Below are 20712 nucleotides of genomic sequence, written 5' to 3' on the forward strand. Positions count from 1 at the left end.
TGATCTACTTCAAGTTCCTCGCAATTTTCATGAAAGATGTCAATCCACAGCATTTCAACGGTAGGTTCTTCGTCAATCAATTCCCCTCTTTTAAGCCAAATAGTAAGAAAGGAAGCGGATGAACGTTAGATTTTGTGTTAGTTCAATGTCCGTCAGTGTGGTTGTCCTTCGTCGAATCATCCAGTTTACGCACCTTAAAGGCCCTGTCCTTCGTAGCCTATACATTATATTCCTCTTTCTGCTTATGTGTTTTCTGCATTCGTTTATTTAGTCTATACATCTAATGGGCGTCTATAACTAGAATTCGTTTTATAGCGTCTGGATTGGTGCCAACAGCTTTTAACTGAAAACTATGACGAACCGATTTTACGTAATTATTAGGTTAGAACAAGTCAGAGGGCGAGTGAACGGATTCGAGCACGACACTTTCAGTTTTCGAAGGTAGCCATAACTTTTTAAAGGGTTGATTGGTTCAAAAACTTCGTAAGTGAAGAGTCGAATCGTCATAATACTCTACGTGCACGTCACATCGATTGAGGGCAAGCGGTAGAATTGGAGTGAACCAGCAAATAGCTTGAAAATCTTGTATTTTTACCTGAAAAAAAAGTCGCTGAATACCCAAAAGATTATCAAACAGTAGCGTTAGAAAAACAAATCGTTTCTGCCTTCAGGCAGCCCATATAGTTTTCTATGTAAATTAAAGAGTTCCCATAATAGAAGATATCTTTTCTTCAAAACTACGCTGGCACAGAGGAAGCCGCTGTACAAGCAAGCTGCAAATCCACATGATGTCACATCTTGACCGGTGAAGTATAATCCTTGAAAAATGTTATAAAACACTAAGTTAGCGAAAATAATGACTATACACGATCGGAGACTTTGCATGGCATAATGTACCTTTAATGCCTGATTCCGGACGCAAAAGAGCCGCCTGTTCCGGGCCAAAACGAGTAATGTCGTGTTCCATGTTGTACGAGCCCCCTTCTCTGGTACTTAGGTAGTGCTCAATCGTAACAGGACTGCCGACATTAACGTAGTCTATGGCATTCTTAAAAAAAAAAATTACTCTTGTAACTAAAACAAAAAGACTACCATACCTTCAATTTGGGAAACAGAGTGGTCACTTCATCGACAATATGCTGTCCTATAGCATTTTTCAAAGTATTGTAATCATCGCCTCGCTTCTTTGTCGGTAGTCCAGACCACTGGGTGAACTCAGAATATGGAGCGAACGATAATATTGTTAAGGTGCTGCGATCTACGAGATATTCAGCACCGTGAATTTCGCCTTGGAGAAGGAATCATTTTGTGCACAGTACCTGGATAGCGATTTTTCCATGAAGGGTCTTTGGCAGCCGATGATGACAGCAGAAGAGCCGGATAAGGTTTTGCTAATAATTCTGGAAGAGGTTTAACCAAACTTTCGGCAAACATTTTCTATGCAAAAATCGTGAATTTTTGTTATTCTTCTATTTGACGACATATAAGAATAAGCAAAAAAGAAAAAAAATAAGGGCTGATAACGTACTTCCAGATTGGAGCCGGCGTGGACCCAAATATTCTGCGCAGTGAGACCTAATTCTTCTGTCGTGCCACGAAGTCCAACAAAGACGCTTAAGTTCCCGACCGATGGTCTGATAGTTTTCGTGAGTGGCCAGGCAGACGACTTTTCGGCTTCACTTTTCGGAAGAAGATCCAGCAAAGTGTTGTGCATACCTGTGACAGAAAACAATAAGAATTGATTGTGCATTCTGCCAATTTTTGTTTCAATTTTGCGGTTTCAGATACCTGCATCCGAAATGACAATGGGAGCGTGAATATCAACCATTAAGTTTTCCTTGTTGCCAACTCGTACACCTATTACTTTGCCTCCTTCCGTCAGGATCTGGGAAACGTTAGCCTTCATTAGAACTCGACCACCTGATCGCTCAATGACCGGCACAATTCGATATGGCATCTCAGAAGCCCCACCAATCGGGTAGCACGACCCTGTAAACAAATTCTTTTAAAACGCGCCGGGTTTTTTTCGAAAATTTTGTTTGAAACCAGATACCATATTCGCAGCAATGGACGTGAAGCAAAGACATCATTGGGAAGCTTATACGACTAGGAGGTACAATAAATCCAACTGTTGAATAGGATAACAGGATCTGCAAGTCTTTGTTCTTTATATGGCTCTAGTGCGAAGAGAAACAGTTCAAAAATCCCATAGAATAAAACATTTGTTACTGGCTTGGATTGCATGCATACTTCTTTTGTTATTCCAATAACTTATTCTAGACACACCAAATGTTTTTGCTGAATTACCTCGATAACTTCTTTTACTGAGCGTTCACCCAATGCATAGAAATCACTCAATAGACGTGGTAAGCCGAAAAATCGGAGTACATCAACGAACCAGAGTGGTAGTAGTTTGACTGCAAACCAAGCCATAGTTCCTCGAGGGTTGTATGCCCGTTTAAGCAAACGAAAGAACTCTTTGATTCCTTGAACTTCGTCCGGAAATTGCTTAATCAGTTGATTTTCGAAGGCATCGGGACCGGAAGAAATGGTGTATTCGCGCCGCGATGGGGACATAACGTCCAACATTAAACGCTCTACGTTGTTATCTATAAGAGAAACATTAAGGGAAGATTCCTGATTTGGAAACAGGTTATAGACCAAACTTTAATCGCGTTACCAAATTTAGCAAACTTTATTTGCCCATCACTGATTTGTTCCAGCAAAGTTCGAGTGAGTGTTGGGCGGATGAAATTGCCGACGTAGTGTATCCCGACATCGAATTCGTAACCATTCTCTCTAAAGGTATGGCAAGCACCTCCGCACTTGTAATGCTTTTCAAGAACGAGAACTTTCAGGCCAGCTTTGCTGAGTAGCGCAGCGGTGGACAGTCCTGTTCGAAATGCAAAATAGCGTTTATTTTTGAATAATCACTTAAAATTAATTGACAAAAAGTAATAGGTAAATCAAACAATATAACAATTTCATCTGACCTCCGATTCCTGAACCTATTACAATGGCATCCCATTTCTTTTCGTTTGCAAGTTTCTTGGTGAACGCTAGAAAAGGAAATAGAGGCACCGTGTTGAACTTTTAATAGAAAAAATGAAATTAGGATTGTAACTTTCGGAACTGTACCTCTTTTCATGGTTTCATCGCGCTTGGCATGGTCAATAATCAATGGAGTTAAAGGAGTTCTTGAGTCTTCTGCAAACGGAGACTTCCATTTGCCCGTTTCAGTTTTGAAAAGAAGTTTTTTGATGCAATATGCAAAGAAAACGGCTAGGATTACGCCTAGTTGAATGCGCACGTTTAAAAGCACTCCTGTATCAAATAACATGCTACTGCCACACTTTTAGCGATAAATAAAAATAGGACTGAAAGCCCGGATGGAGGAAAGAAAACTACTGAAAAGATTCTTGGAGTTGCTTTTGCCTACAGCTAGTTGCATGAAAGACGAGTACCCTTCTCTTTTCGATCTCGTTTTGACACTATAACGACTGTGGTCTGTAAGAAGTAGTACGATTTTCAATCGCGTGCTCGTTTCTAGCCAACGTTCAAACTAACTGGCAATAGCGTTCTAAAGGCAGAAATGGAAACCTGTTACAGTGACGTTTCAAGTTGAAAAGGCTATCGTTACGGGGTATATTTAAGAATATCCTGCTTTCTCATAAGAATATGTTCAAGCGGGTTTCTTTTAAATTATTGCAATGGGTTTGAACTGTAGATGATAACCGAGTTATAATTAAATGCTATTGCGCTTCTCAAAACAGCGTGACAGACACCAGTCATCTCGAGTTTAGACATTTAAAAAGTTAAAAAACTAAGTCCTTGTCTCTTGCAGAACCTTTCGTTGAGTACCTACATGTTTATTGGATGTGATAAGGTAATTATGAATTCGATGTAACTTAACCGCTTACAGTCATTTAACCTTATGTCCTACCACTCTTACGTCGTATGTTGCTTATTGCATGCGTACTAAACAAGAGGTTAAAAACTACGTATCCATTTCCTTTTCCCTATAATTTATTTGTGCTTAGGGTAGGGTAAAGAATTTCATACCCGTCCTTTTCTTCCGTTTTTCATCTTTTGCGACAGTTCCACGTCGACTTGCTTACCCTTTTCCCGTCTTTAGTTGTCATTGTCGTTTAGAAAGAAATATAACTAGAAGCAGTTCTCTCTGAGCAACGGAGGTTAACAGATATAATTCGTACACGTGTATATCGTACATAGATAGTGAAATATTTCGCTACCGTCGATTTGCGTCACACCTTCAAGAGTTCGAGTATTACAGCATGGGGGCTCAAGTTTCTTTCGCACCGCTTTCTGAAGGTAGCAACGCAAAACGTTAACCGTGAATTTACAATCTAACGTTATCATGTCTTTCCTGTTTAGCTTAACAGAAATTATAGGGAGGTGAAACAAAAGCAAGGTGTTGTTGTTACTTTATTGTCAAAGTGTCACTGCCCTGTATCGAATCACCTGCGATTTCAAACCGAATATGGTTCGATAGTGACCTGTTTTATGGTAGCTTTCCTTTATCTTCGCCTTATGCTTTGCCGTGAATAAAACTGACCAGTAACCTAAATTTAGGTTACTATATGTTCATTAGAATGCGGTTCATTGAACGACTTAGTTGAAGTGTCTTTTCTCTTTCAAGGATCTTGCTTAAACATTCTGTAAGTGTTTATAATCCAGCTTTTGTGTGACTGAACTGAAGTAATGCTCCTAGCACTTAGCTATATACAGCTGATGTACCGGTTTTACGCCCTTATGGCATTCTTGTTAATCTTACCGTCTAGCATGCTGTCGATACGTATGATTTCACATGTTCAATAACTCGTTCAGTCTGTCCTGGTCGGTTTTCTTTCTTTCCTGTGTCTGAGAAACATGGGGATTGTTGATTAAGAATGGTTTTACTGGATGCTGTACACAGATTACAGCATTAGCAATAATGACGTAACATTAGAACAGCGAAGTAAAATGTAAATAAAAATCTAATGTTGTATGATTCCGTTTTGCGGTAAACTGACGTGATCGTCGGATACATCGACAAGAATGTGCTGTGATAAGCATTCGCTTCAGGTTACATTGGAATGTTATTCAATCATACACTATTCTTGCCTTTAAATTACCTTCAAAGACATGTTCTTTCAGAATCAAGATTTAGAATTTTTTAAATTCTGTTTATTATGATTATGTTTGTTCAGCCGTTCCTCGGCGATCAGCACTGCCTCGTCTGCCGTTGTCCGTCGTACTGAATGGTGACATTGACGCTAATTCGAAGAATAAAATTGTCGGCGGAGAGGATGTTGTCCCTTTTTCATTGCATTTTCGGATTTCGTTGCAATGCAAAAGTGGCAACACTTTTTCGCAAATGAGTGAACGATCTACGTGATGGGTATGTTGCATACAATTATTGTAGGCTATTAATTATTAACGCACACATTTTTAAATTCCTCTGACAACGTACTGTTGCTATTTAGTTTTAACTTGAGTCCTTTCGTAAACGTGGAGGGGGAAATATTTTTCCAACTTATTATTCAGTTTATCCAAACCCGATTAGTTGAATTTATTTATCAAACACTTTAACGGATGGCCGACAGATGCCGTGGAGACTGGAAACAAGGAAAACAACAGATCCATTTGTCGGCTTTTGACAGTTAGCTTTTCTGAATTCCGGCTGCAAATTAATTTGCTGCCACTGTTTTACTGTTTTGTTTCCCATGTAAAATTACCAGTGTTTTAAAACACATAAGCATCCAGCTTTTTTCACAAAATGAATGATAATCAATTTGGCGAGATCATAAATCTGAATGTCGGTGGAACTCGGTAAGTTTCTGATTGGTTATACAAATATAAGTAGCGCCTTCATCATCCAATCTGCCGTATTTTCCGGGCTGTTTCAGTTTCAGTACATCTCGCCAAACTTTAACGTGGATCCCAGATACCTTCTTTACATCCCTTTTGAGTGGCAGGATCAACACCCTCGTGGATGATCAGGGATCCATTTTTGTAGACAGAGACCCTACATTATTCACACATGTGTTAAACTACCTTCGTACCAAAGAAATTCATCTTCCTGAAACTGATAGTGGAATCAGAGGACTTGTGCATGAGGCAGAATTCTATGGAATCACTCCTCTCACTCAACAACTAAAACTAGTTCAAGAACTGGATCACTCATCCTGTGGCAATGTTCTTTACTATGGATGCCTTAATCCACCCAGTACTTCTGAAATTCAAATTTTAATTATGAAGGATTGAATGCAGGCTTTATCTATTGTTCTATTTAGGTGTTCCATTTCCAGATGCAAGATCTAATAGAGGTGGGGAAGCTAGCATTGCAAGTGAAAGCATGCAACAACAGGCAAATTACACATCAAGACAGTCTGTGTTAGATCTCAGAGCGCTGGTGCCCCCGCGAGGCACCAGTAGTTCAAGAAATGGTCACATTGTCATGAACAGGTTTGATTTATTTTTGAATTATAAATCCGTGCGGGCACAAATTCGACATGGTAGTTTCTAAGCTATAAATTATTAGGACCCATTCTCGGTCTTCTTCTCTGGATCTACGATGGAACTCTTTACGAAGACAAGAGGCAGGAGCAGCAGCCGGGAGTCACAATCAATTGGCTGCATGGTTTGGAGGTTTACACGGTAAATTTTTACTATCATTTCTTGTAATTTTGTTTTTGAGTTTGACTGTTACGTCAACCCCTATATTTAGTTCGATCATCCATCGATCCTCTGCGAGTGAATCTCATCAAAGCCCACCATAACTGGATCTTGATTGCCTATGCTCACATGATAACTTGTCACAAGTAACGGCAGAGTTTGAAGGTTTCATTTTCACAAATTGAAAGTCCAATTATCATTGATTCACTATTTATAGATTCAAAGACGCTGGTGGGTGGCATCTCGTATTTACCAGTCCTTGGATGGAGAATCAAATTGACCGCGTAGCTCTAAACGCACGGATGACAAGTAGCGGGGGTCAAAATCAGACCCCAAATCCTTCATCTGAAACTAAAATGGTCGCTTTGGCGTCAGGTAATATTATATAGTAATTGATTTGTAGTAATCGATGTAGAATAGCAGTAATACTGGCAGTAATTCATACCTATACTCTTTACAATTAGGCACCACAATTCGACTGTGGGCGGTCACAGATGATGGCCAGCGCAATGACATAGGTACCCAGTTGCTTATGTTGCTTTTGGTTTCACTCGAAGTGTTAATTTGCCTTTCGCACTCTTCGTTTGTTCCAGGAACGTTCAACATGCATGTCTCGATAGAATCTCTGTTTTTCATCGGTAGCCAACTAGTAGCTCTTTCACGTCCACCGGTTGGAAAAATTGGAGTATGGCACTCGATGACTCAACATTGGCAAATCCAAGACGTCACTCCGGTGTCTTCTTATGACACTGCTGGTTCTTTACTTCTTCTAGGATGTAGTAACGGATCCATATGTTACATTGGTGAGATGATACCGTCATTCGATAGCCATAGTAGCCTAGTAAATGTGAGCCGGCTTCTATCACAGATATGCAAAAATTTCCTTTGAGAATGAAGGATAATGATCTTTTAGTCACGGAACTGTATCGAAATCCAACACCTGAGGCCATCACTTCTATCTCAGTTTATCTGACTCCTAAAACAAGTAATATACCTTATATCACTTCATTTTCGTTTCGTAAGAACCTGATCGTAACAGTAGTGTAATATTTTACAGATCACACAGGCATGTGCGGAAATTGGATAGAGATCGCCTATGGGACCAGTTCAGGGGCAGTAAGAGTAATTGTGCAACATCCCGAAACAGTTGGTCATGGTCCGCAGCTCTTTCAGACGTTCACTGTCCATCGCTCACCTGTCAATAAAGTGTGATTAGATATTTGATTTAATTTAACCCTTTTTTAAAAAACATTTTCGCTTAAATTAGGTGAGGCTTTCTGAAAAGTATCTAGTCTCCGTCTGTAGCGAGTACAATCACGTACGTACCTGGAGCGTCACGCGCTTCAGGGGGATGATATCCACTCAACCTGGCTCTACACCAGTCTCATCCTTCAAAGTTTTATCGCTGGATGAGTACGACGGTTATTCGAATGGCCCTAGTCCTTCACGGAGCGATTGCGGTTGGAGAAATATTCATTAATACTCTACGATAATTCGGCATAATTACCTTAACATCTCTAGGGCCGTACGGAGAGCAAGATGACGAACAACTCTTTGTTCAACAAATTGTGCCGGACAGTGATGAACTCTACGTTCGTTTGGCGTCGACGGGAAAGCGGTAAATTCTTATTTTAAAATATAATAGGTTCCATGTCTTATTGTCGACTCGACAGGGTTTGCGTAATCAAATCCGTCGATGGTACAATCATCACGTCCTTTTGCGTGCACGAATGTGAAGGATCTAGCCGAATGGGATCGCGTCCTCGTCGAGTTCTTTTCACCGGCCATTCAAATGGCGTGGTCCAAATATGGGATTTAAGCACGGCACTTGACCTCTCTAACCGCGGAGATCCACCCCAAGTAGGTGGTCCTACACCCGCTGAATTGGTCCGTGCTCTGGAACAGTGTGAAGTGGTTGCCTCACGTGGATCCACCCCTGCCCCTACTCCCAATCCCGGTCTATCAGCTGCCTATCTTCACGGCCACTCAAGAATTAAGGCAGCCAATGTACCTCTTCTTCTACAACTACAACGTCCCAACAACGATGCTACCCATCACGATGACACTGAAGCGGATTGCCGTCTGGCCCCCTCTGGTGATGGTGACCATTAATACTGGGCTATGTGCACGTTGTACTCTGTAAGTAAACTTTCCTTAAGAACCGAGTCCGGTACTTATGCGTCGAAATCCCTTGATCTGGTACGGATGTATCTCATAGATCTTTGAGTCACAAATGTTTGGGATATGAAGGTACAAGTAGAATCAATGCCCTTCTCGTGTTATTTTAGGAAAGCAAACGGTCACGTATTTTTTACTAGTAGCACTCCATATTGCAACTCCTGTGCCTATTTCTCCATTTCGACGCTTGACCTATCGCAGACTTTTAGATAAGCCACTTTATCGATTAATGTATGCGTTGTATTACTGTAGGGGCCGTTCTAGCGCAATTCTGACATTCTGGCGTCTTGCGTTTTTCATATCCCCTACCCCATACATGATTAAATCTCGTATTAATAACACCTTGCACCATATCCACGGAAAGGGCTAATTGGTTTATCATGTTGCCATCGCTGGTGATCGTGCGCTTCTAAAACAATGTTTTCAGCCACCGAATGCACGTCTTTGTCTTCCAAATTAAAGTTACGTTTATTCCGCTGAAGCGTTTTTTATTTTTTTTCCCTCTTGCGTTGTTGTCATACGTTTGCAGCAAACGCTCGGCGATCGCCATTTTAAAAACTATCTCTTGCTTGTTTTGTTTTTTGTCTGTTTCTTGCGATACAGAATGATCTTTATAAACACCTTAAAAGGTTACCGAGATATCCCAGATAGTTTCAGTGATCTTTTGTTTAACCTCTTCTTTAAGGTATGACGGGTAGAGTAGATGTAGAGCTTCGCGTATTAAGAGATAAATCTTTTTTTAAGTAACATGAGGATGAAAAGTTACCAGAAACCATGGCCGTAAAAAGAAAGCGGCTTTAACGAACTATATAAATCAAAGCCTTGGTAACTGGTCTTGGAAAAGATCCATTATGTTTAACCTATGACGGTGTCGCCAAGCCAACGGCAGGTACACCAGGACGTTGTCCCGAGTGCTCTTCGCGGGTAAGGAGGAACTCCCAAATATTACAGTTTTTGATTCGATTCTTTTATTTCCATGTGTAGTAGAGTTTATTTACGCTAAAGTAGGTTTTCAGCTTTGGAAAAATCAATCACCCACATCACCTGATACAAATTTCATCTTGTTAATTCTAGGGACTATTGAATTCAAAAATAACAATGACAGAGTATTCATTATTAGTTGTATCGATTGTATTTACTTACAAATCATGGTAATCAGCCTTCAAAAATGTGGATAACGGACTTAAAAAATTTGAAAATCCCGTCGAAATTGCTAGTAAAAATGTTGAAATATTTAGCGGAAAGAGGACGATCACCGTACATTTACAAACAGCGGATTGATTTCCTTTTTTTCATCTGGCTTATACTACAATGCAAAAGGTACATTGGCAATCGAATCTTGTCGACTTCATTGATAGAATGTTCTTTTCGTCTACAGTGGTACGTCAATCCCCCCTATATTGGATCTTGGACTTGAAGGGCTGCATTTTCAGTGGCCGTTATTCTTGTAACTCCAGCAGTGAAGAAAAGAAATTGAATAAGATCCCAGAGCTAAGAAGATGCTAGCGGTCACGGTAAAAAAAAAACCTTCCATGAAACCTTTCGTGACTGAGCACCTGTTTTGAAGAAACTGTCTCTCAGTAGTATATGGAAGAAATCGAAGTTTTCGGAAAAGATTACACGTACCGATCAAGGAAGTAAGTCTTACCAACTAATCTTTATACGAGAAATCTTTTATCGAGCAACACTCTGTTTTTCGTAAGTGTTAGAGATGTGTATTGATAGTTGTGACCCCTAACATCAACCAAACTACTCTGGACATGTATCGAATGATGGAATCTACTGATTAATTTTACTTAGCGGTGTTCTCCTGCTGCCTTCAGATGAAACGGCATCGGTTTGCATAGAAACCAATTGACTTTCAGCGACACCGGACACTATCGGTAAGTCAATATCACCGGGCTGAGTAATGGTGACCTGATGGGTGTTTCCAGTCGTCCTATTAGGTTCACCGACATTTGCTTGGCTAAAAGGAAAATGAGGTCCGTTTCGACTGATCTGATGTTGACCCCTCATTAGTTGACTTCTCTCCATGTAATGGATACGTATTCATCCGATTTCTCACCTGAGTGTTAAACAAGACGTAAATGACCGGATTGTAGGTGATGGAGGTTTTGGCCAGAAGGGCAGGAACGTAGCCACCTATGCCGTTCACATCGATCAGCATAACGGAACTCCCAAGGACGGCGTGGAATACTTTGATTAAAGCGAAGAGCGCGTAGGGCAGCCATGCAATCAGAAAACAAACCACCATGAGCGTCAACATGCAGACCACCTTTCTTTCAGCTCTTCTAGCAACGGTGACTATTTGACTTTCCCCAGTTGACGTGATCTGCAAAACGAATAATTTTGCATCGAAATATATTCGTTCGGCAACCTAATAATTCTTTATGAATCGGGCCAACCTGCCGAATGGCTAAATGGATGCTCACGTATGAAATTGATATGATGAGAATCTGAAGAAGGAATCCCATCGTAAATAAAAACGTGATGTACGACAAGGAATTCCATGTGGTAGACATCCAGTTTACCGAACAACTGCCGATGAACGTTATTGTACAGTAAGTTACATTTGTTTTGATTTGCTTTTGTCGCATTTTTACCTTATGCCTGGGCCTTCCAAAATGAAGTCTCCCCATCCAAACAATGGTGGTGACGAGACAATGAAAGAGTAGATCCAGAGGACAACAATAATCAGCCGTGTTTCTGGAAGTTTTACTATCCATGTTGATTGACATATCTTAAGTGCTCTGTCTAGCGCTAAAATAGCTAAAGTGGTGGCAGAAGCGGTCCCTGGCGTATGCAATCATAAGTTAAACACTGATATCACATTCTTGTAAAATCATACTGCGTAATGGTTTTGTTGAATTCAAAGACGACTCATTTCAAATCTACCACTAGGCTTACCTACAACAGTTGTCACGAAAGCATAGAAATTGCAACCCAAGTCACCGAAGATCCATTGGCGGTGGATTGACGAAGTCAGAGGCATCAGGATGCCAAACGTTGCGTTAAAAAAATCAGCGCAAGCAACGTTGACAATTAACATGCATTGCCTATTCCACAACTGTACAAAAATAGCCTTAATGTTAAAGGTTTTTCTGGCGTAAGTGAACAAAAAAACTATTAATTTTGTGTTTGATTTCAAACCTTACCTTTCTGTTCCTGGCAACGATAATGATGACTGCTAAATTCGTTGAGCTTCCTATTACAGCAATGGTTGTCAAGACAGCAGCAATCAAGTTGTACCAATGTTCCTCCATCGCGTTATTTGGATGTATTACGGAACAGTCAACAATTTCCGTTGTTTCTATGAGAAAAGGGAGCAGTAGCAAGGTAAGCTTAGCCTAAATTTCTCTTCGACTCCTGTGCGCACGTGCAAGTTAAGCAACAGACTACGTTCATACTATACATCTGTAAATTTCAATAGCTGTCTTCGTGAAGCTAATAACGTGTTGATTGGAATTCCTCTTCCGTAAACCATAACTGATTTAATTGAGTACAGCTCTTGGTTATGTGTTACGTAGGCTAACGGTAAATTATGCCATTTACGTAACTCTGGTGCCCTTTCTGTTGCGCTTAAGTCGTTTAACAAGGGCTACCGTAAGGGACTGTCAGAACTTCGTCTGGGAACCGTCCACCACGCAAAATAGAAAAAAGGATATATCCCATCATTAACTTACGCACTTTTGGGTTGAAATTAGAAAAATATTTGCTATAAGAAGACAAATTCTTGCCGTTTGCAGAGACGGTTACAAGTTTTAAAATCTTGAAATCGTTCCATTTTTTTAATAGACGTAACTTTGGTAGGCTGTGCTGAGCAACCTACACCACCTCACAAAATTCTTGTTCGAAAAGTCGTCGTGCAATCCCACATTCTCTAGGAATTTTTGTAATAACGACACGCATAATTCTGGGTTGTGATTAGAAAAATCTCACATAGGAATCTCCATCAAAAGATACCAATGTGATCTCACTTGGTTTATTGACATTATTGTATTGTTTATAATACCTTTACAGAGCTTCCATAGTTTGCTTCGTTGGGTTGCTCGCATAGGTCCTTAGGTTTCTTAGTATTCCTTATTGCATCTTGTCAGAAACAATTTCTATCTCTTAACTCATCGCAGTTTGACTACAGAAATATTTCCTTGTTTGCCAATATTGTCAAACTAACATTTGATTCGAAGTATACATAGACTTTTGATTCTACGTTTGAGAATATCTTAAGAGGCGAAACTTAAGTTGAAATTTCTTAGCATACAGAGATAGTAAAACACAACAAAAAGAACGCACTATACTGCTAATCGCCAGCCACTGCACATCCAAGTGAGCATACTCCGTCGTTTATTCTTAGGTTTAAGAATTCTAAAAACATAAAAAAAATATGTTAAGACTTTGAAAGAATTTAGACTTGTTTCTTTTCTAAGTCTTAACGGCTTTAAAAACTTTTTTTTTTATTATTTCAACTTGCAACTTTGAGGTTGGAAGTTACATACTGAAGGCAAGGATCAAGAAAACCCTGTGCCGCAACATGTCGTTATAAGCCAAAGTTAAATAGGATTTGGAGACAATAGGACAAAAGAATAGATATTCTCATATTCGACGATAAGCTGCGAAACGTATCAAAGCCGACCTATTGTCGGCTCATTAGACGTTGGATCGCTTCGTCGGGGTGTTATATGAATATCGAAAAAAAAGATGCATTGAACTTTTCGTGAATGACGCCTTTATTTTTCAGAGTGAAAGAAGCAATAGCATGCTAGGTACAGTATACATGGTACGGTATCCAAAAGAATTCATACACAGAAGACTTCTAGCATGAAGTGCTAGTAACATTGCGGTAGACCGGGATAGTGTGAATGTCCGTGTTCTTTTCTCCTCGTGTGTTGCTCAAATGGGGAAATAGAAAAAAAAAAAAGAAAAAGAAAAAAAAATGTATGTATATACATATATATGAAATAAAAATGTAATAATAACAAATCGATACTTAGGGTTGTGCAGACGAATCGCTTTTTTCAGCTTTGCATCGTCTGTGGTCTGTCGCCGCTGTGCATGGTTCTGTTTGTTTTAATTTAACTAAAAATTAATATTATAAAGTCTGTCAATGTAAACTATCTTTTCTCAAAGAAAAAGAATAGAAAAACATGGAACGCGTGAAAATCGAAAAGGAAACTGGTGCGGAAGAAAGGGTTGGTTGATAATTATTCATATTTTTTGGCTTTCATCTAATACAGTGCTCTTTGAAAACATATAGATTGTAGAACTTTTGAATTCTGCAGCTACAGATGCTGGTGATCAATCGAGAGTTGATCATCTAATTAAAATTCAAGAATTGATCATCCACCAGGAAGCTGGACTCTTGGATAACTTTGTGGATGAAATCACTGCTTTTCAGCATGATCGTTCAGCTGATGTTCGAAAAACTATTGTAGGTTTCATTGAAGAAGCTTGGTATAAAAATATTAATGTTTCCTAAAATAAAGTAAAATAAATTAGTGTATCGGTTTTACAGTAAAGTAGATCCGGAGTTGCTTGGTAAAGTCATGCACAGTTTACAGCTTTTATTAGGTGACACATCAATTGCTGTGCAAAAACGTGTAATTCAAGCTTTGACTCAGCTGTATAAAACTACTTTGCTATGGCTAGCAAGAGCAAATTCTGTAACTGAGCTTATGGAGAGGACATGGAATATGCTCAGTCAGATGAAATCTCAGATTGCCAAAATGATTGATCACGACAATGATGGGTAAACCTTTAAAAATCTAGGCTCCCATAGTGTACTAATCAAATAATCTGGTGGCTGTAGAGTAAGAACGATAGCTGTAAAATTCTATGAAATGATTATTGTATCACAAACCTATCCTGAACCAGATAGCGTGCGCAAAGAAAACGAATTTAGTTTAGAAGAGGTACCACTAACACTTAAAGTTGCCAGACCCAGAAAATTGGAAGAAGAAGCGCAGCTGATGATTGAAGATTTGCTGAAGTTTCATGGCTCCGCACACATAAGCAGTGCAAACCTAATGGCGTGTATGGGTTCACTTACTCACATAGCAAAAAGTCGGCCTCAGTTCCTGGATCGCATCGTAACGGCCATGGAAATGCTGCATGCAAACTTACCCCCGACTTTATCCAAATCACAAGTGAATTCAGTCCGCAAACACTTGAAATTGCAATTATTGGCAATACTTAAACATCCCGCTTCGTTTGAACGCAGCAGCAACATAAAAACTCTTCTTGGGGATTTGGGTGCCACGCCGCAAGAAATCAATAAAGTATGTAGTAATATCATTTTCCTTTTAATGCAATTTTTAGATAAACTTATGTAACAATTTTACTTCGAGGTATTGCCTACCGCTGAAGAAATAGCGAAGCATCCAAGACGATCTGAGCGGGCGGAAGATTCCAAAAGCGGTCCAGCAGCTAAACGAAGAAAGATAGAAGCTGATCCAGTAATTCCAGTTCGCGAGAATACTAAACAGAAAGCTCTTGCTATTACGGAAGAGTTTCTCGTACAACGGCTCACGACAAAAGGAGCTGTCGATCTCGTAATGGAGACGCTGGTATGCATTTTCGATCCCAATTCCTATTCCACAATCTATAAAGCTTTCTTTTAGCCTGTTTATTTATTTAAAGTTTTTTTTTTTTTTTTTTTTTTAATATATATATATATATAATCCTTTCGCTGTTGCTAGCCTCACATTACCAGCGGTATGCCTCCACATTTTCCCTCTATTTATACACCTATCTCGGATGCTGGAACACAAAGCCAAATTCGACACATAGCTCGTCTCATGGCTTCTCAAATGACAAATGCCGGAATTGGACCTGGAGTTGCAGAAGCCGGTTATGTTCCAAAAATGGTAATTCATATCTCAATATTTTAAAGTAACATGTATGCAGATACTGACTCCTAAAGTTCCCAGGGCAATGATTTTGAAGACGAGGATGATGACATGGATGATATCCCTGGTGCAGCTGTAATAACGCCAGGATTTCGAGGTGGGGAAGATCCCGAGTCAGCTAAACCTGGGGTGGCCTTAATTCAACCTCCAGTACAAATTCGAGCAAGGCAAAGAGCATTAAAACTAGCAGAAATTGCGAAGCCGTTGACGCCACAAATGAACGAATCCATGGCTCGTTCTGCGCTTCAGCGAGTCTTGAAAGCCGAACGAACTGCCATGCTAGGTGGCGTAGCGGCGAATAGGCAAAAGATTTTGGCCTCACTAGCGACCCTTTTTTCGGGAGATTTCAAAGATCGTAAGTTACTTATTTCTACTTTGATGCATGATGAAAATTTATTCATTCTTGGATATGAAAATTCAGTCGTTTTAGAGTACATTATGGCAGATCCACGCTTGCGAATTGAACTCGCCTTCTCATGGCTCTATGAGGAATATTCTATGGTTATGGGTTTCTGTCGTCAATCGTCTATTGTAAAAGATGAGTTCCGTCACGCAGCTGTTGACAGTTATACCGACGTGTTTTGCTCTTTAGTGAACGAGTTAAAGAAACAATCCGATTTAAAAGAGCGAGAAGTGTAAGTATTAGTGTTTGGTCAATGACAAATTCACCGATTTTTCCCATTTTTTAAATAAATTTTTTGTGTTAGGTTACTGAGCCGGTTATTCCACGAATCGCCAAACATTCCAGAACAAGGAGTCTCGATATTGCGAACAATGTTATGTGAGGACGCTAAGTTGGTGGATATTTCCATCCAAATTCTTCGCCAGCTTGTTCACCGTCCATCAAAGCAATTGATCTACCTGAATGTTTTGCTCGAAATCAGTAGCCACGAAAATGAAACTATTCGTTCGGCTGTTCTTTCCTGCCTGACCGATTTATATGACCGTGGAGCCCTCCGTCGCGTAATTGAGGATTACGCTTTAATGTGCCTCAAGTTTTTGTTGTTAGAGGAACCCCCAGCGCTCCTCTGCGGGCCTGAAAAGGGCAGAAGTGAAGTGGTCACTACCTGGACCGAAGAGATTATCAAAGCCTGTCTCTATCTGTTCCTTGCCGTGCTTCGTTCCAATCACAAGTTGATCCATGAGTGAGTCAAATTCTTCACGTGGCAAACAAAGTTAGTCCTAATGAAATGATTTGGTCTGATTGGTAGACTGGCAGTTGTATATGTCCAAGCAAATGCCGACATCAAGAGAAAAATCTTGCGGATGGTCGAAGGCCCCGTGGAAGGCATGGGAATGGAATCTCCAGAATTACTAAAGTTGGTCGAAACGTGTCCTAAAGGGGCTGAAACTCTGCTCATCAGGATCATCCATATTCTCACTGATAAATGTAAAGAGCAGAAATGTGCATTTCAGAAAGAATTTATCCTGTAAACTTTTTCTGTAGATCCGCCAAGCCCTGCTTTAGTTGAGCATGTGCGCAACATATATCAGCAACGTGTCCCCGATGTTCGTTTTCTTATTCCCGTCCTCAATGGCCTTGGGAAAAAAGAAGTCCTATCTGTGCTTCCAAAATTGATCAAGCTAAATCCCGATGTCGTCAAAAAAGTATTTAGTCGTCTGTTGGGCACTCAGGTAAATTTTAGAAATTTTTGACACTATCTAATGATCTTTATTGCCATTTTCACTATTTGTATGTAAAGGGAGACACGACGGTCACGTATCCTAGCCCGTTGTCTCCGACGGAGCTTTTAATTGCTCTCCATAATATTGACAGCACCAAATGCGACATGAAAACAATCATGAAAGCAACTTCTATGTGCTTTATGGAACGAGGAGTTTACACGCAGGAGGTGTTGGCCGTTGTTATGCAACAACTCATGGATCAAAATCCACTGCCAACACTTTTGATGAGAACTGTTTTGCAGTCTCTATCCCTGTATCCGAGATTATCAGGATTTGTGATGAACATACTGCAAAGGTTGATAGTCAAACAGGTATACTGATACTTAACACAATGTGTATGCTAGATTTTTTTAAATTTTATTTTTGGATTATTTATCGAAACAAATATTTTATTAATAGGTTTGGAAGCAAAAGAAGGTCTGGGAAGGTTTCATCAAATGCTGCCAAAGGACGAAGCCGCAAAGTTTTGCCGTTATTCTTCAGCTTCCTCCTCAATTTCTTCAAGAATTACTAAATACATCCCCTGATCTTAAGACTCCACTCGTGGAGCATGTCATGACCTTCACCGAAAATCAGGTTTGTATTTGTATTCTTGTTTAATTTTTCTGTTGTTTGAAGTTAAAAAGTAATTTATTTATCTCCCGTAGCGAATGCATATTCCCAAGCTTACGATGGATGTTCTTAATGGGATTGCTCAGTTTCAAGCGGAAGCAGAAGAACTACACAACGAGGATTCAAAAGATAAAGAAGCGGTTGGTGATTTCTTAAACGTAGTATTTGAACAGTCCATTCAAGTTAAGTTCGTTATAGGGATCTCCTGAACCCATTGAGTCTACTTTTCATGGCGATATCGAACCACCCGCTCCTGGGGATTCCTAACCATTCCTTCGTTGAAGTTAAAACAAGCTCAATGATGATGGATGGCCAGAGCTTGGAATGAAGAATATTTTGTATTATTTCCTTCTTATAAAAAAAACAAACGTATAATAAAACTTAGCCAAGACAAATGCAATTTTCGGAAGTTTAATTGTAATGCAGTGAAAGCAGAAAAAATTTTAAGCCCGACTAAATAAGCCCGACTTTTCTCGGTCGGGCTTAAATTTTTTTTCTGAAAAAACTGACACTCATCGGAATTGGTTGAATATCACAGGGTATACTCAAAATTGAATGCTGATTCCGGGAAAATTGCTGTTTTTAAAATTAAGCAAATCGTTTTTGAAACACACCGAATATTTGACGCAATGTTAGCGCGCCAGTACGCTACAGCGCTAGTTCGATGCAGCGGAAATATTCGGTGGGTATATATAGAGAATTAACTATACATCTGAGGTAGATGGCGATAGCAGTGAAACGGAAAAAAGGCCGATATATGGCAATCCGTTTTACATAAAAAAAAAAAAAAAAAAAATGGCGGAAAAAAAAAAAAATCGCACTTTTTTCTCTTTTTTCTACCCGTAGCCATCTATCAGTCGGTTTCGTTATTACAGGCATGTAAGCAATTTTAGTTAATTGTATCCCATTAGCAGTTAATTGAGTAGCGTGGCTGGAGAACAACGCGTGGCTGGAGGAACAATTGAAAAATGGATAAGATAATAAAACAAAAAAATGGTAAGTATAAACATTATTATATTGGTTTTCAATTATTAATTATTGTTTATTAGATCAAATTATGAAGCTGCAGGCCCAGTTATTGGAACAACACAAAATATTAGATAATAAAGCTAAGGATCGTAGGCCTAACACGTAATGATTCTATTTATTTGCTTTTATTCATTCGTGTTTTGTAGCTCAAATTTTGAGTCTTCAAGCTCAGCTAGGGGAAAAGAACAAATTGGAACGGAACAGTTTCCAAACAGTGAAGGAGGTTTTTCAAAACTCATCTCTAACTGAGCGTGAGGATGAGTTGGCATTAGGCGAACACAGCCAGGTACCTAAACTTTTCAAATAAGAATTCAAAATAAGTATAGAATTTTAAAAAACAATTATTTATTGCTTAGTTATTCAGTCCACCACCTGACAGTGTGTTAAATTTAAATTCTGTTAGTGCTGCACTAAAAGAATCGTTAGTAATAAGCTCATGCAGTGAAGGAACTGAACAATTGTGGGAACGTATTTGGGCCGAAAATGGGTGTGGTACAGAAACCCAGAAATGGCACAAGTTCAACATGAAACATGGATTAGGTACTTTTCGGTTTTTTGTCTATCGAAAAAGTATTTTTAATGCTATTATTTTGCATTCACAGATTTTAACGGGGGATCAAATCAAGTCTGGAAGTGTTACAGGATGGAAGAGTGAGCCTACAGATGAAAAAACACTGAGAGTGCATTACCGTAAGGTGTGAGGTAAATTATTAGAGTTATGCAAATTGCCTAATGAGAAGTACCATCTTGTGTTAATGAATCCAGTACAACAGCAATCCTTTATAGTTCTGTCACAGCTAGAAGCCTCAAATAATTCTGCTTCTCTGTCTAAAGAACAACTTGTCCTTTACGTTCAGAGTGTTGGGGAAACTGGGTACTTAAATGGCCCTAAAGATGTTTTAATTTTGCTGCTATTGCAGAGATGAACATCATACATGGACTCTTTAGGTATGAAAGGATTTTTCTTCAAATAATTTTGAATTTATGACGAAGAATTTCTCCTCCTTTTGCCAACCAGGTCTTATCTACCAAAAAAAATTTTATCCAATAGGAAAGGATTTTCATGTACTGGGAACACAACTATCAACAATGCAACATTCTACAGGTGCTAGTTTATCATTCAAGAGCCTTATACAATGAAGTTAATCTGCAATTTGTATGTCCTTTCCCAAGCTTCCACCAGAAGTTGAATCTATGAGTCATGTAAGTTCCATGATCAACAATTGATGTGTTTAACTGTGTTGTTTTTCTTTTCTCAATATAGGTTAATAGTAACATTGGATCTGAAAAGATTCTTGGTTGGGGCAAGACACTGAATAAATTGTATTGATTGGATGGATGACATGACATTGCTATACTTAATTCGGATTCCCCAGACGGTATTTGATATTTAAAAAATTGAAGTGCATATCTGGGCTCCCTTCTTTTCTGAAGCCCCGTTTCCCCTTGACTCATAATAAGCCCGTAGGGGGTCATGCCCCTACTGTACGGTATATATAAAAACAACATATACCGAGGTTTGGAGGGCTCTGGCCGGAAAGGGGACGTGGGGTGCCGCTTCGTCCGATGATGTGTTCACGGAGGGTGACGTGGCTGCCCACAAATCCGAACTAAAGGTTAATCG

The 20712-nt window shown here is 39.5% G+C and overlaps 5 protein-coding genes across 5 annotated transcripts in view; 3 read left to right on the forward strand and 2 right to left on the reverse strand.

Moving 5' to 3' along the window:
* The window catches only part of LOC130690870 (trypsin-1-like), a 66472-nt gene that overhangs the window by 18778 nt on the left and 26982 nt on the right, over window positions 1-20712 (forward strand). The gene's annotated exons all lie outside the window — the stretch shown is intronic.
* Window positions 590-3392, reverse strand: LOC130690859 (all-trans-retinol 13,14-reductase-like). The gene is made up of 11 exons (XM_057513725.2): window positions 3139-3392; window positions 2994-3059; window positions 2681-2893; window positions 2308-2609; window positions 2054-2177; window positions 1789-1989; window positions 1529-1716; window positions 1320-1437; window positions 1098-1258; window positions 898-1048; window positions 590-818 (listed from the first exon to the last, which is right to left on the reverse strand). The coding sequence occupies exons 1-11, from the start codon at window positions 3338-3340 to the stop codon at window positions 643-645; spliced, it is 1902 nt and encodes a 633-aa protein (XP_057369708.1). The 5' UTR covers window positions 3341-3392; the 3' UTR covers window positions 590-642.
* On the forward strand, window positions 5627-9497 carry LOC130690849 (BTB/POZ domain-containing protein KCTD3-like). Its single transcript, XM_057513715.2, has 13 exons — window positions 5627-5832; window positions 5910-6229; window positions 6297-6468; window positions 6545-6660; window positions 6731-6824; window positions 6896-7053; window positions 7143-7196; window positions 7272-7481; window positions 7547-7663; window positions 7736-7884; window positions 7946-8138; window positions 8200-8296; window positions 8352-9497. The coding sequence occupies exons 1-13, from the start codon at window positions 5780-5782 to the stop codon at window positions 8788-8790; spliced, it is 2172 nt and encodes a 723-aa protein (XP_057369698.1). The 5' UTR covers window positions 5627-5779; the 3' UTR covers window positions 8791-9497.
* LOC130690878 (rhodopsin, GQ-coupled-like) lies at window positions 10571-12147 on the reverse strand. Its single transcript, XM_057513744.2, has 6 exons — window positions 12012-12147; window positions 11764-11923; window positions 11460-11649; window positions 11262-11394; window positions 10922-11188; window positions 10571-10854 (listed from the first exon to the last, which is right to left on the reverse strand). The coding sequence occupies exons 1-6, from the start codon at window positions 12117-12119 to the stop codon at window positions 10636-10638; spliced, it is 1077 nt and encodes a 358-aa protein (XP_057369727.2). The 5' UTR covers window positions 12120-12147; the 3' UTR covers window positions 10571-10635.
* Window positions 13894-18459, forward strand: LOC130691103 (symplekin-like). Its single transcript, XM_057514010.1, has 15 exons — window positions 13894-14045; window positions 14111-14307; window positions 14369-14602; window positions 14663-15131; window positions 15201-15419; window positions 15552-15719; window positions 15783-16116; window positions 16183-16396; window positions 16469-16906; window positions 16973-17151; window positions 17209-17396; window positions 17465-17758; window positions 17847-18023; window positions 18095-18199; window positions 18258-18459. Exons 1-15 carry the CDS (start codon window positions 14001-14003, stop codon window positions 18324-18326), a joined length of 3330 nt encoding a protein of 1109 aa, XP_057369993.1. The 5' UTR covers window positions 13894-14000; the 3' UTR covers window positions 18327-18459.

Source organism: Daphnia carinata, chromosome 1 (assembly GCF_022539665.2).
Source record: "Daphnia carinata strain CSIRO-1 chromosome 1, CSIRO_AGI_Dcar_HiC_V3, whole genome shotgun sequence".
Lineage (NCBI taxonomy): Eukaryota > Metazoa > Arthropoda > Branchiopoda > Diplostraca > Daphniidae > Daphnia > Daphnia carinata.